The sequence below is a fragment of the Hippocampus comes genome, unplaced genomic scaffold (genome assembly GCF_001891065.2).
Source record: "Hippocampus comes isolate QL1 unplaced genomic scaffold, H_comes_QL1_v1.1 scaffold122, whole genome shotgun sequence".
Classification (NCBI taxonomy): domain Eukaryota; kingdom Metazoa; phylum Chordata; class Actinopteri; order Syngnathiformes; family Syngnathidae; genus Hippocampus; species Hippocampus comes.
The window spans coordinates 1,002,978-1,017,947 of NW_017842059.1; the positions used below are offsets into that span (position 1 = coordinate 1,002,978).

General features: G+C 42.9%; 2 protein-coding genes and 1 long non-coding RNA gene across 4 annotated transcripts; 1 reads left to right on the top strand and 2 right to left on the bottom strand.

Moving 5' to 3' along the window:
- Positions 1-1,607: 1,607 nt before the first annotated feature.
- Positions 1,608-8,670, bottom strand: LOC109510753 (cytochrome P450 2F3-like). Its single transcript, XM_019861306.1, has 9 exons — positions 8,206-8,670; positions 7,175-7,337; positions 5,209-5,358; positions 4,840-5,000; positions 3,776-3,952; positions 3,417-3,558; positions 2,927-3,114; positions 2,717-2,858; positions 1,608-1,922 (listed from the first exon to the last, which is right to left on the bottom strand). Exons 1-9 carry the CDS (start codon positions 8,380-8,382, stop codon positions 1,741-1,743), a joined length of 1,482 nt encoding a protein of 493 aa, XP_019716865.1. The 5' UTR covers positions 8,383-8,670; the 3' UTR covers positions 1,608-1,740.
- On the top strand, positions 7,227-11,159 carry LOC109510759 (uncharacterized). Its single transcript, XR_002167183.1, has 4 exons — positions 7,227-7,301; positions 8,251-8,371; positions 10,468-10,611; positions 11,054-11,159. It is a non-coding gene; the product is annotated as an uncharacterized LOC109510759 (long non-coding RNA).
- On the bottom strand, positions 9,150-14,647 carry LOC109510755 (uncharacterized). Of its 2 annotated transcripts, none has more exons than XM_019861308.1 (5): positions 14,332-14,647; positions 11,001-11,259; positions 10,707-10,740; positions 10,443-10,632; positions 9,150-9,779 (listed from the first exon to the last, which is right to left on the bottom strand). In XM_019861308.1, exons 1-5 carry the CDS (start codon positions 14,603-14,605, stop codon positions 9,427-9,429), a joined length of 1,110 nt encoding a protein of 369 aa, XP_019716867.1. In that variant the 5' UTR covers positions 14,606-14,647; the 3' UTR covers positions 9,150-9,426. The 2 variants fall into 2 exon arrangements, with proteins under 2 accessions (XP_019716867.1, XP_019716868.1); XM_019861309.1 differs by lacking the exon at positions 14,332-14,647 and adding an exon at positions 11,413-11,489 and having other exon boundaries at positions 11,001-11,283.
- Between the last annotated feature and the right edge of the window lie 323 nt (positions 14,648-14,970).

Below are 14,970 nucleotides of genomic sequence, written 5' to 3' on the forward strand. Positions count from 1 at the left end.
GGATTGATGGCTGATGATTCGTTGATAGCTGTGAAAGTGGGTGGAGCATGACGATAACATGCTGTGATTGCTGGTGAAAAGGGGGTGGTATGCATATTAGGCGTTCTCTGATTGGTGGGCTCTTTAGGAAGGCGTGGTTATGCAAATTTGGAGCAATCTGATTGGTCCGGACTTGGAAAGTGGGTCTGGTTCTGCAAGTTATAGGCGTGGTTATGCAAATATAGAGCCTCACCACGATTGGTGGATGTCAAATTGGGTGTGGTTTGGGGCGGGCATTGCAGCACTTTTTCAAAGTCCCACTTGAGTCTTGAGCTCAGACTTGCACTTGGGTCACATCAGACAGTCCTCGCTGCTCCCGTCAGTTTCACATGACCCAAAAGCTCGATTCCTGGAGTTTCGAGTCATGTGGAGACCAACGGGAACAGTGAAAAGACTGATGTGACTGAAGTGCAAGTCTGAGCTCAAGACTTCAGTCTTTGAAAAGCACAAGCAATCTGAATTTAATTTACAGTATTAGCCAAGCGTGCAAAAACACAAAGCACTAAATTAGGGTATATCTTGAAGAACCACAGATTTCAAGGGCAGGCTGATCCACTGAGCTGGTGGAAATACCGAGCTTCCGTCTACTCCCGTTTGATCAAAGTAATGGAGAGTAGATTGTGCATTGTAGCAACATCTGTCCCGTCAGAGAGAGGGTGTTCTCAAAGACTGGACAAATTGAAGTATTCCAAGTTGAAGTATTTAGTTTTGTTGACTGCAAATTTAAAATAAAGCAAGGAGTAGCTTATGTTTGTTTTGTTCACTGATGCTGTTGCAGTTAATACTCACTATTTTTGTTATGATGCAGCATGTTTGATTGTTGTTGGTTGAAGTTTAATTTTGTTGCTTGTTTATTGTTTGGAGCCTTTTTAATGTTCATTAAGTAAAAAGCCATTTCTTTACTTGATAATTGTTGCTATTTGCAGTCAGTAGAGTGCAATATTTAGTTCACCAAGTCATTTATCAAAATGTATGCCCAAAATTGTCATAAATATTTAAAAGAAAAGCTAAAGTTAAAAGAGCCGTTTGAGAGCCAAAAAGAGCCGATCGAAATGAACCGGATCACCGAAAAGAGCCGAAAATCCCATCACTACTAGCCAATACGAGGCCAGCGAGACACTCAGCGGACACTTCATTAGGCATACCTGGTCATTCCAACACAATTCAAAACGTTTTTATTTTTAGAGCGCTTTCACATCAGCTGCAGCTGTAACAAAGGGCTTTACAGAAATTCATATACAAATAGAGCGCTGCTGGGTGTAAGTTGAGGGGTTCGTAGGTTTTGGATGGATTGCTCTATGTTCGGAATGGGCAAAAAGGAGAGATGGACTTCGTTTGAACGCAGCTTTTTATTTTCCAACGTCTGCTCCGTCACTCTCGAACGAACACCCCTCCTTCCGGTAACGAAAACACTTCCTGCTTTTCTTCGCCAATCAGATGCAGGCAACATAAGAATATTTCAGCAATTATTAAACAGAATATAATTTAGGTAACTGTAACATAAAAGAATATAATGCTCAAATATAAAATGATAATAATTAACAATTTAACAAAAGTTTACACTGGGGAATACTCTTTCTATTGGAGATATTTTAAAACGTATGCTTATGTTTTGTAATCTTTCAACTGGTTACAACCGCGTTTGCATCAGTAGCATGAAAAGATCAACTTGTGACGGGGGGGGGCACCCAAGTGCGGGTGTCAGCGTGGCGTGGCAATGAGCTGGTGACGTCGCGGTGTATTGGCGAAGCTGCTGTATTCCGGGGTCAGGTCCACGCTGTCCGGACCACCTGGGCAGGAAAAGCTAAAATGTTGCAGCAGCGTCACCAGGAAGATGAAAAGTTCCATGCGAGCTAGAGACTCCCCGACGCAAGATCGTTTTCCTGGCAGAAGACACACACACACACACACACACGCGCACACACACGCGCACACACACGCGCACACACACACACAGGATTTAGCAAAGGAGCCCCACAACATAAGACTCCGCTCTGTTTCAAGCTTTCTGACAAGGGGCAGCACATTGCAGTCCAGAATACCTTGACGGTCTTTCGATTTCATTGTTTCCTGCACTGACTTAAGATACTTGCGCCCAATGCAGCAAAGACACTGAAATTTTATTTCACTCTGCACAGCCTCTTCCAAACACAGCAAAACAGTCCCAGAACAAAACTGAGACTGCCCCATGATTCAAGCTTTCTGGCACCAGTCAAAACATTTTGGTCCAGGTTACCTTGATAGTCTTGAGATTTCATTGTAGCCTGCACAGAAGATACCCTTTGACACATGCAGCAAAATAGCCCAAGACCACAACTAAGAGTTCATCGTGTTTAATTATTTCTGACTCAAGACACACACTCTGATCCAGAATTCCACAAATAGTCTTGAAATTTCATTGTCATCTTAATGTTTCTGTCACTGGACAGCACATTTTAGTCCAGAAAGTCTTAAGACTCAAGACACCCTGCGCCGGATGTAACAACGCAGCACCAGATTTTACACACTGCGCAAGACATTTTGATCATGAATGCCAAGATAGTCTTAAGATTTCATTGTTGCCTTTTAAGGTTTCGGTCACAGGACAGCACATTTAAGTCCAGAATGCCCTTATAATCTTGAGAATTCATTGTAGGCTGCACAGAGACACATGACACCCTGTGCCAGTGGCACATACCTGCTGCAAAAGGCATGAACGCCAGATTCTTCTTAAAGTTGCCGTTGTGGTCCAGGAAGTGTTGGGGATTGAAGGAATGAGGCTCGGCCCACTGCGTTTCATCTTTCAGCACGGAGTGCAACAGGGGCAGGATGATGGTATTCTGTTGAAGACTGACATTCAGACAACAAAAACCAAACCAGCACATGAGAACAGCGCAATGAGGACTACCTTGGGAATGATGTAACCTCGGAAGGAGATGTCACGCAGCGCGTAGTGCGGCACGCTGAACGGGACGATGTCCAGGAAGCGCTGCACCTCGTGGATGACGGCGTCCGTGAAGGGCATGGACTTCCTGTCCTCCATGTTGACGCAGCGGTCTCGTCCAAGTACTGCGTCGATCTCCCGCTGCATTTTCTCTGCGCAAAACAGCGTCAGCCAATAATGTTAGCCAGATAAGACAACTTTACTTCAACCTCATAAGAAATACAAAACTTATCACCAAAGAACACCTGATGATTGCAATGATGTAATCTGAAAAGGTTGAGTGCAGGCATCTGATTTCTTCTAAAATGTAGAACTGAAGAAGTCTTTTGGATCAAAGGTGAAATGCCTTCCAGAACTAAGAAGACTTCAGTTGGCTCCGTTCAACTTTTTACAGATCATATTTTTTAGTTCTTAGGTCCTAGCCATGTGTCTTTGTCCTTGTAGGAGCTTGGACCTTGTACTCCCGGATGTTTGATGAGTACGCTGAGGGCGTATCGGATGGTGGAGCTCGTGGTTTCGGTTCCCGCCAAGAAGAGATTAATTACTGTGGCCACCAGGTTCTCGTAGATGAACTCTGTGGACTCGTTGTGCTTCTCCTGTGGGCACAATTGCGGTCACAACTGATACTGCTGATCCACTACTTCTGTAACAACATAACAGTGAACATTCCAGGGTTTAAAAGCTTAGTTCCGCTGCTTGTTGTGAGACCCGTACGTGCGTTAAAAGTCATCAGTAAAATCTTGAAATCAATTCAGTGAGAGGCATAGCTGTTGCATTCTGTCCTCACAAACGACTTGGTGTGTTCTTTCCGACCTGTTGGATGCGGTTGAGGAAACAGTCAATGAAGTCTCGGGGTGCGGTGGGCACGAGGGAGTCTTGGTGCTGCTGGATCTTCTCCTTGATAAAAGCTCTCACCACCTTGATGTGACCAAACACCCTGTGCTGACGACCAGGGAGGTGCTCGGTCAGCCATGGAAAAATATTGTGCATCTGTGGAAGAATCCAGTCATTGATATATTACACACAACTCACAAAAAGATGTTTCTCTCCTCCTGCGTACATGATTCAAATCAGCGAGCTTTGCAAAAGCCTGATAACGATCCTGGTCATTTGAATCAGGTGTGTTGGATGATGGAAACATCTAAAAGTGTGTGGATAGAGGCTCTTGAGGACCGGACTGGGGCATCCCTGCACTAAAGCCTTTACAGGTGAACTTAAATCTACCTTCTCTCAACGTTTGAATGTCCAGGTTTAGGGTTAGGAAAAGGGGTTAGGATTCGGGGTTAGGGTAGCATTAGGTTTTGGGTTAGGGTGAGGGTTAGGGTTAGGGTTGGTTAGGGTTTTTTTTTTAGGGTTAGGGAGTTAGGAGTTAGGGTTAGGGGTGACGGTTTGGGTTAGGAGTTAGGATTAGGGTTTGGGGTTAGGTTTATGGTTAGGGGTTAGGGTTAATGTTAGGATTAGTGTTGGGGTTAGTGGTTAGGGTTTGGGGTTAGGGTTAGGGTTAGGGAGGTTAGTGTTGAGTTTCAGCACTTTTTGCACAACTAGCTGTTCTCTAACAATGTGCCGAATGTGCGATTCAGAAATCTTACGAAGAACTATTTCATAGACTGAAAATTGACAATGTGATGGAAGGTGGGATTTTGAAAAATGTGTTTTATAGGTTGAATGACGCATCAAAGCTTATCAGAGTTGGGACAGATGAATGTATTGGAAGTTGAGAATTAGTTGAGAATTTAACAGAAACCTAAGCCTCATCAGTATGTGAATTTGGACTTTTTTTCAGGTTAGAAAAAGTTAACCATTTTTCCAGTGATGCATCAATGGTGACTGAAATTTTGTCGTTGTTGCTGTTAATGATACACTGAAATGTCACTCACAAGGCCAAGAGGGCTGGCCAAAAATTGTATCATTTCCGTAATTATGGCAAGCAGCCGCAAGAAATTGGCGTCCTCGTGGTCAAAACGTTGGCCAAACACCAGGCAGCAAACCACGTTGGACACAGTGCAGCTCAACAGAAATGAAGGATCGAAGGGGGCGGCTAGTGGGGGGCGAGACAAGAAAAAAATACCACGTTGATGGAAATGCATCATGGATTTCACACACTGAAGACATCATCAAAGGCAGCTAAGGGCTCTGTAGTATGTATGGAGAGCAAAGTTTTCAATAATACAACATAATTTATTGCAATTTTTTTTGGGGCGACCCCAGCTGAAGAGGCACTGAGTTAGGTTGATAAAAAAAAGCACCTCTATAAGTCTCAATGCGGGCCCTCATGTGTTGACTCTCCTCCTGGATCCACTCCTCCATCCCTTTGCGGCCCATCCCGAAATCTCGCAGTGTTGTCAGGGTGAAACGTCGCAGCTGCCACCAGCGCTCGCCGTTGGAGATGCCCAAACCTGACAGAAGAGAAACCAAAAGGTGGAAAAACTCAAATCACACCAAGATGAAACAAAAATGGCTGCAAATCAAGGCAAAATATCCATCCATCTAGCCCATTTTGCTGCCCACTGACAGAAACACGCCCCCGCCTGTCTTGTATGTTTGTTCGTGGAGCTGAAAACAGCATGGGTGTTTCCATCGACAGTGTGTATGTGTGTGTGTGTGTGTGTATAAAGACAGTAGTATATATGTATATGGACAGATAAATAGATCTCTCTCTCTCTCTCTCTTTCTCTATGGAAAGGCTTTGCACTTCCTGTGCAGTAGGTGGCAGCATGTATAGTATAAATACCAAGGGCTCAGAGAGGAGCTGGAGAGAGCCTGGAAGGTAAAGGTGACAGTCGCGCATGTGGTGGTCGGAGCACTCGGGGCAGTGACCCCCAAACTAGATGAGTGTTTGCAACAGATCCCGAGAACAACATCGGACATCTCAGTCCAGAAATGTGCAGTGCTGGGAACAGCAAGGATACTGCGCAGACCCCTCAAGCTTCCTGGCCTCTGGAAGAGGACCCGAGCTGAATGGGGGACGGACACCACCCAAGGGGTGAGATGAGGATTTAAAAAAAAACCATTTTTTATACGGTATATACTGTATATACTGTGTGTGTGTGTGTGTGTGGTTATAATACTCACCATTAATGTGAATGGTTTTCCATTCCTTATGATTGCTAAAGATCCAGGAAAGTTAGCGGAATTATAGTCAGTTTGGTGGGTCCATACGCGGAGTTGCTGCTGGCTAGCTTGCACCCTGCTCAGTAGCTTGCACGCTTCCTTTCTGCTGTCTCCCGCAGGGTATTTTGATGCGAACATAGCATGGCGCATGTCAAAGTGCCGCTTTACATTTGACCGTTTCATCGATGGTATTTTGTCATAGCAAATTAGACACACCGCAGAACCTGTTCTCTCCACAAAGGCGAATCCTTCGGTCCATTCGTCCATACTCATCATCTTTTTTTCTTTTTGCCATCTTATTCATCGAAGGATTAGCTATGACCGAGCGGGCTGATTCAAAAGGGGGCGTTTACATGTTCACCCAGCAACGGCCAACGTAGGCCAGTATCATACAATTAAAATTGCTCCTGCAGCCAACTGCAGCCCTTAACACGACATGAGCTGTGAAAAATTGATGGATGGATTAAAAAAGCGAGAATATTTAGTTTTATCTGCAAGCCAGATGCAATCATCAAAAGAGCCACACCTGGCTCGCGAGCCATTGTTTCCTGACCCCTGTTATAGACGGTCGTAGAAGTGCGAGCGACTTGGGTTGGACTCCACACTTGGCTACAATGTGGAGCAGGATTCTGGTTCACCGTCTAAACTTTAAACATTTTGTAGTTTTCACAGGTAAAACATCAACAGGCAGCTACCAGCGTGCTTTCACTGTATTTAACAGTTCAATAGATTGTCAAATAAGTATATGTGAAATGTAGGTGAGTGTATGTTAAGCTCTTTGGTCAAGTACCATATGATGTAGTTACAATCAAATATCAACCAATCGAATTGGATTTTTCATCTGTTGAACTACAATGTTTTTTTGTTTGTTTGTTTTTTTAACTGACTGAGGCGATGATGGAAGTGTGGTTAAAATACCATGACGGACAGACTGACTGATTATTCCAGTTTGGCTTAAAATAATGACTGACAGACTGACACATGGCAAAAGAAAGATCTGTAAAATTTTGTAATGGCCCACCTGTGACTGAACCAATATTTCATATTTTGAGGCCATTTTTTTCCCATCGCATTAAAGTAAACATTTAGGGCAGAACCCACCGTAGCCGTTGGTCACTTTGACGAGAAAGGGTAAAGGCATTCTGCCGGCGAAGTCGTCGGCCTGGTCCACCAGAGCCTCTTTGACGGTCTCGTAACCCGCCAGGACCACGGTGCGCTGCCAGCCCAGGTACACTGTCATCACCGGGCCATATGTTTCACTTAGCTGGAAAAAGAACAATGTTGCAAAACTAACGTTAAATACTACAATATGGAGCTTCATAAAAACATTCAATTTGGACGTAATTATTTGCTGGTTCGCATATGGCATTTTGCATTGTTTATTGGCATGAAGCGAAATGGACTTTTAAGGGAAATGTACCCTTAAAACCACCGTATGTGGTTTGGTTAAATATTCATATAGTAATTATCTTTGTTTTATGTTAATTTGACAGTACACATCAATTTAGAGAGACACTAAAGAGCTTAAACACTGTTTTTTTTAAAGAATTGTTCACTATCTGCTCACATTGTTTGGAAAACAAATGTATTAAAGGGACTTTTTGTAGGGCAAAAGTCATATTTTCAAGAAATAGTGTCATGTTTAAAAAGTAAAAAAAAAAAAGATTAAAATTGTATTTCATGGGGAGCTAAAACACATCATGCATCTGTATGAGAAGACAGCCAAGTCTCATTTAGCTCTGTCATTTGATTTGAAAAATCAGATTTTCTAGGAAAAAAAAAGGTCTTTCCATGCCAAGTCTCTTTTTTTCCACTCTGAAATGAAGCTGAACAATTCGTCAAATTCAAATCGCAATCCAGATGAATTCAATTTTTTGTTTGCATTGTTGTTGTTCATTGTCAATAATTATCTAATTTATGACTTACTGACTTATGTTTCGTGATTTAAAAAAAAATTGTTGTAGTGACTGATAATAAATGGGAAGAGGACACAATCGCATAAAAAAAAAAAAAAATCAAAATCGCAATATTGAGGATCTTGCAATTAGATGACTTTTCAAAATCGATCTGCCCGAGTTTGAAATGACAATAAGTGTTCATGCATAATAGTCGTCGGTGCAAAAGCATCTCACCTTAAGGAGGCATTTATAAGGAACGTGTTTGTCAATTTGTGGCAGGTTTCCGACAAGAGGCAGTGCGAGCGGGCCCGGAGGAAGCCCACCCTTCCCGCCGCTCTTGTTTTTGTCGAGAAGTAACCAGAGCAGAGCCAGCAGGACCCCAAGCAGCAAGACGGTCATGGTAAGCTCCATGATGAAGGCTTACGCACACAGCGGGAGAGTTCTCAGGTGGGACGTGCAGGAGGAACCAGGTCATGTTGATCGTATGACTCCCTTTGCACCTTTACCCGCTTTCCACCGGCCAGAACAAACACAAGTCAAGTGTGACCTCAATAAACATGGGCCAAAACAGACACTACCTTTCACTCACACTCCAGCTTCAAGTTCATCTGAGGTCAGAAAGATGAGCCTTGTCTATTCATTAATTTATGTATTTATTGATTGATTGATTTGGCGGCACGCTGAGTGACTGATTACCATGTCCGCATCACAGTGCAGAGGTCGTGGGTTTGAATCCAGGCTTCCTGTGTGGCGTTTGCATGTTCTCCCTGTGCCTGGGAGGGTTTTCTCTGGGTTCTACAGTTTCCTCCCACACTCCAAAAACATGCATGAGAAAGAAGTTGATGGAAGACTCTAAATCAGGGGCGTCAAACTCATTTTAGTCACGGGCCACATTTTAGTTACCATTTTCCTTGAAGGGCCATTACGAGTGAAACCATATCAAGAAGTCAAGAATAACAGTTTATTCACCGATTGTTTAAGTTACTGTAATAAGAAGTTTGGTCCGAAAAAAATGCTTACAGTATCAATCTTATTTATTACAAATGAGGATTTGAAGTGTTGGTAGAGATTTTAGCAAGCATCATGAAAGTTGCCATCTTTGATTTGCTTTCGCGTGCCACATAAAATGATGTGGCGGGCCAGATCTGGTCCCCGGGCCTTGGGTTTGAGACAGCTGGGAAGGCTCCAGCACGCCCGCGCGACCCTTGTGAGGATAAACGGATTAGAAAAGGGATGGATGGATGGATATTTTAAGAACAACAAGTGTTTATCGTTACAACTTTTTTCACTCGAAAATAGCTTACTTTTTACTTCCTATGGCGTTCAGGGGTACCCATGGCAGTTACAATCCTGTATGTTGAATTATCTTAAAGATTAAGAGGTGGTCATTGATCAAATTCCTTCCCTGGACCTAAAAGAACCCCCACTTTAATGTACTGCCCATACAAGCATCTTTTAAAAGGCAAACCCCCCGCAGTCAAATGCGTCAAAGTCGGAGTCGCCCTCAAAGTCGAAGCTGTTGAAGTGGGTGTCAGAGTCCACGTCCTGGTCGCAGGCATGAAAGGAACCCCCGGCCGGCATCTCTGAGAAGCCTCCCGAGCCAGCATGGACCATCTCGGACGCTCTGCCCGCCAACGGCGAGCAAGAGTTGAGGTAGCCCAGGGCCGAGGAGGCCGCCGCCCCGCCCATCAGGAGGCACACTGCCCTCACCGCCCGGGCGTCGCTGCTGTTGCCGTGGCGAAGACAATCCGATACCCGGTGAGGGGGGGTCACTGAGACGCTACGCAGGGGCCGCCGAGGTCCGACGACTGATAGAAAAGTGAGAAGAGTCGTATCATATTCTTGAGGATGTAATGAAAATGTTATTTATCCACAAAAAAAATTATAAATTGAAAATCTAATTTCACCCATCTTTCTATTCTACACTAATTGGATCAGTTGTCAAATTTTTCCTGCAAATGCCCAAATTAACCCGAAAATCGCAACTTTGCAGAAAAAAATTAGGTTTTGGAGCATGTATTATGGAGATTTTTCTGTGTCTCGTCATGATAGGCATGCGTCACACATTTTTTTCTCGACTGCTGAGTATGCTAAGTCTCTTGGAAAACACTAAATGAAGCCATCAACTCTCCAAAATTGCCAGAAAAGAGCCACTTTGCAGCAAAACGGCCAAGTTCCTGTTCGTTTGCGGGCACGACGGGTTCATGAGACTTTTTTGTGCGCCTCAATGTGATTGACATGTTTTTCTACATTTTTGTTTTAATTGCTGATGGAGTTTGATACAAATCCAAGAAATGTTCAAAATTGCCACTTCATAGCAAAATGACCGACTTTCAATTTTCAGTTTTCGGGCATGGGTTCGTCTGTGTCTGGTTCTAAGACATGCCTTGCGAATTTCGTTTTGATTGGTGATACACTTTTTTAATATTATTCCCATGAAAGTACAAAGCCTGTAAAACAGACAAACTGACCCTGACTCTGACTTCTCTCTCTCAGTGAGCCGCCCCTCTCTGAGACGTGTGCTGACGGCAGTGGGGTACCCTCGCTTGGCCGGGGCGAGCCGGGGTCCTTGTCGCTGCCGGAGTCGGGCAGTGGGTCCCTGTCGGTGATACAGCGGGTGATGCTGCGCTGCCTCTGCAGGTAGGTGGGAGACATGACACCCTGGAAACAGATTCACACAGCCACAGTTAGTAAAAGTAGAACATGTCAGTACGACATCAAGAAAGAACACTTACCTCTCTCACTTTCCTAATCAGCTTCAGCCACAGACTGCGAAAGGGAAAAATGACAAGTCATTCTATATGAACTATATGCTTGAATGCATATTTTTCTCATTTCAATATGTTTTATATTTAATACAGAGCAGTGATTACGGCAGTTTCCTGCTCGGGGAAGTTTGCCTAGCAACAGGTGTGAGTTATGAGAACTTACATACTGTCCATAGTTGTGAATGGTTGTGGTCTACCGTATATGTGTTAACTGCTTCCAGCTATAGAAACTTGACAAACGCACATTGCGGCGAGACCTACGTGCAGTCTTCTGGGTTGTCGGCGAGCATGAGCAGGAACTTGTTCTGCTGCAGGATGAGGGCGAAGCAACAGTCCCTGCGGCCCCCCGCTGGCAGCCTGGGCAGGTCCAGGATCTCTCGGCCCTCCACGATCATCTCGCAATGGCTCTGCAGGTCCACCACCTGGTCGGGTGGGGACTCGCCGTCACGGCACACCAGCAGGCTTCCCTCTAAGCTTAGAACCACGTACTTGTCCTTCCACTGCTTGAACATGAAGCCCCCTGCCGAAGGAATTGGAACAGACTGTGAGTGGCTTCTTTTTGATCTTTTTTTGCTCCAGAAATATTGACACGTTTTTAAGACACAAATTGGTGCCCTGTATTTTTGCACTTAACATCATTTAAAAAGAAGCAGTTTGTGAAACATGATTTCATGCTGCAAGCTGTGTCTTCCGGTGTTCCCCTCTTGGCCCCCGGGAGGCAGTATAATACAGTCAAGCAGACAAAGGAAGTAAAATAGTACTCCTACTATGACTCTTAGTTACTTAGTAAGATACTGAAAAATATTCGTCATTTTTCTAGAAGATAAACAATATGTACATGTGACTACAGTATTGTTTTTTAATAGCTGTTTAGAACCATTTGTGTTTAAATATCTGTTGCTTTCAGTGTTGTAAAATCGCGTCTAACAATGCTAGCCGTGCATGTCAATGGCGTTTTCCATTCATGTTAGCATTAAGCTATCAAGTCCCACAACGACTCTTGTAGGTGACTCAGTAGGATGCTGCTATATTCATTTTCCAAAAAGGATAGACGCTATGCCTGTGAGTATTATCTGTTGCCATTACTGTAGCATGTTAGTGGCGTTTTGCATTCTTTGTTAGCATTTAGCTATGTGCATTTTCTCAAGGCTATTAAGTTATTTTCAATATGCAACGTGTAATTCTCCATTTTTTATGCTTAGTTTGACCATAAACTGTTTTGTTATGAATTGTTAAATATTTGCGAAAAAAGCTGCTTTTTGTGAAGTGAGTTGAACACAACATATTTTTCAGTATTTTAAGATTGTATTTATTTTTTGTTTATTCATGTTTTTAAGAAACATAGTTGATGATAGAAGAACAGTATTTTGGGGGGCATTTTTTTCAGAAAGACTTGAAGTGTCTCAAGGTTAAAGTCAGATATTTTAAGAAAATGCTGTAGTTGTATTTCTTGTCCTGTGATGTGTAGGTGCCGGCATACCTAATGATGTTGTCAGGGGGCCTTAAACATTTTGGCTGGAGGAACCCCTTACTGAATACCGTTAAAAAAGCCTATTTCCAAGGGCAAAAAAGTAATATTAAAAAAAAAAAAAAATTAAAGTACAACTCACGGATGCCATGGGTCCCGCTAAACAAGTTTGAGAGCCACCATCCCGATTGTGTGTATACCTGCCCATTTCTCAACAAGTCTGGCATGACTAAGACTCTGACAACACAATGCTGTCCGTTTCCAGGACAGGACACACGTGACAACATCAGACTGCGAGCGTTCCAGACAGCTGTTCATCCTGTAATAACCATGATGATAAAGATCTGCTCTACTTCTCTACATGGAGGCTTAAACGTGAAAGGGATTTGACAAAGAGAGAGAGACAGGACAGACAGAAAGGTTTGATTTGACAGTATGTCGACAAACGTATTCAGATACAGTACACTTCATTATCAATGCTTGGAAATATATAACTAATACAAGGTAATGAGCGACACGAACATCTCAAATGTTCAGGCGTCACTCCTCATATTCAAAATAAAAGCATGCTTTTGTTTTGTTTTATTCTCCTTTTAAAAATGGCGAGGCTGTATTTTTGATGAACTGATTGCTGTGGCCGAGGGCTCCATCAGAAGGTCATAAACACCTTTAGATGGCAGATATATGTTGACAGTAAATAAGGGAAAAAAAATCTTCCCTCCCCTCAAAAATAAATAAATAAATATCCACATTCCTTTAACAAAAAAAAATCACAGATGTGTTTATTTCTCTGCTTTTGTAATCAATGTTAAATTGCACCAAAAAAAAATACTTTATGGACACCCTCGATGTCTTTTCAAAATAGATTGAGTTTGTTCTTACGAATCTCTAATCTGCGATCTTGTAATGTTCCCATTCTGATGGAATGATGAGATTAGTCAGTGTGGGGCAGAAGTTTCCAGAGTCAGAATCATTCTATTAAAAAAATAAATAAATAAATAAATAAAATCCACCAAGGGAGTGACCGCAGAGAGAGACATTTTTTCCCTCCGTTTATTACCACTCACAGTTGCAGTTTTCTGTCAAACTAAACATTAAACAAGAAAAATACACTTATTGTATATTAAGCAAACATCTAAGTTAGCCATTCAGTCCCCTAGCTTAATGCTACAGGTAATGCTGAATATGATCTGTGTTGCTGTACTGTAACCCTTTAAGCAACAGATTGAACCCAATGATTGGCAACACATGGATACAGACAATGTAGCAACACTTGTAGTCATACATTCTTTATCCTCCGAGAAGAATGACTAATATTAGTGCCACACTAAGGAGCTGAGAGGAATTGAGGTGTCTCAATGGACAGTATATCCATTTGTCCGTCTTGCACTACCCTCTGGTGGCCATGAGGCCCACACCAGAAAGAAGAGCACACTGGCCATTCAATTGATGCAGTGTGACAAAAAATGTCATGTAAATGTAATGTAATGTAATGTAATTATGTTACTACTGCATTTATGCACTGCTATTTGTCCTTCTTAAAATTCACATTACAACATTTTTGTTGTTTTTCTGGAGAGGGATTGAACAGATTAATGGCATTTCCATTCATTTCAATGGAAAAAGATTTGAGATGTATTTTTTGAGTGATGACCTTGGTCAGAGAACAAGAGAACAAACTGGGCACGACTGTAACTTGTGGACAATAAAACTATGAAGGTCTTTTATAGATCTAGTATCTGTTGCACGCTTTAGTCAGCAGAGCATTGTGTGCCAGATGCCAACATCCAATCAATAAGATAGTATAAATGATGGAAACAGGAATGGATTTTAAGAGATTTATCTTTGTACTGGTATGGGTGCAAATGTTAGACTCCATTGAAGTCACCAACAGGCATTTTATCACTTTATCATAATATTGACCATCCAAGACCTCTAAAATGGAGCAACATTGCAAGACACATTGTTTGGCAGAAACAAACTAAAACACACAGATCAGACTATATCCGATACAGAACTGACCGATGTGACCGCTAAACGTACTCCAATATGACATTAAGATATTGAATTGCAAGCTATAAGACTGTGCAGGATTGTGGGCTGAATGTTCGCCGAGCAGCCTACCGTATTTCCTGAGGTAGCCCCGGTGAACACCGCCAACTGTGGTCATGGCTGCTCCAAAATACACAAATGAAGGCCAGAACATGGGATGCTGGAAAAGAGGATAAAAGAGAGCAAGAGTGAGAGTGAGGGTGACAGAGAGCAAGAGCGAATAATCCCCACGATTTAGGCCCTGCCTTTTACTCCCGATGCTCGGAGTGAGACTGCGTCCACAATCATCCTGCCACCCCGGCAGATTAAAACAAGGATTATCAAGCGGACCACAGCTGGAGGCCATGGCCAGTCACAATCAGAAATAGAAATCTCTCTCTCTCTCTCTCTGTCTGTCTGTCTGTCTGGGGCAGTCACCATCAGAAATAAAAATCTCTCTCTCTCTCTGTCTGTCTGTCAGTCTGTCTCTCTCTGTCTGTCTGTCTGTCTGTCTGTCTGTCTGTCTCTCTCTCTGTCTCTCTCTCTGTCTCTCTCTCTCTGTCTGTCTCTCTCTCTCTATAGATAGCTAGATAGATAGATATATTAAGGTTGAGCGAGTACCGGTATCAGATCGCTGCCTGGCCTTATTTCAAGGTATCGGAACTTGTCACAGTGGCCGATACTGGCCCTCTTGTGGCCAATTTACTATTGACAACTAAAAGCATACATGTT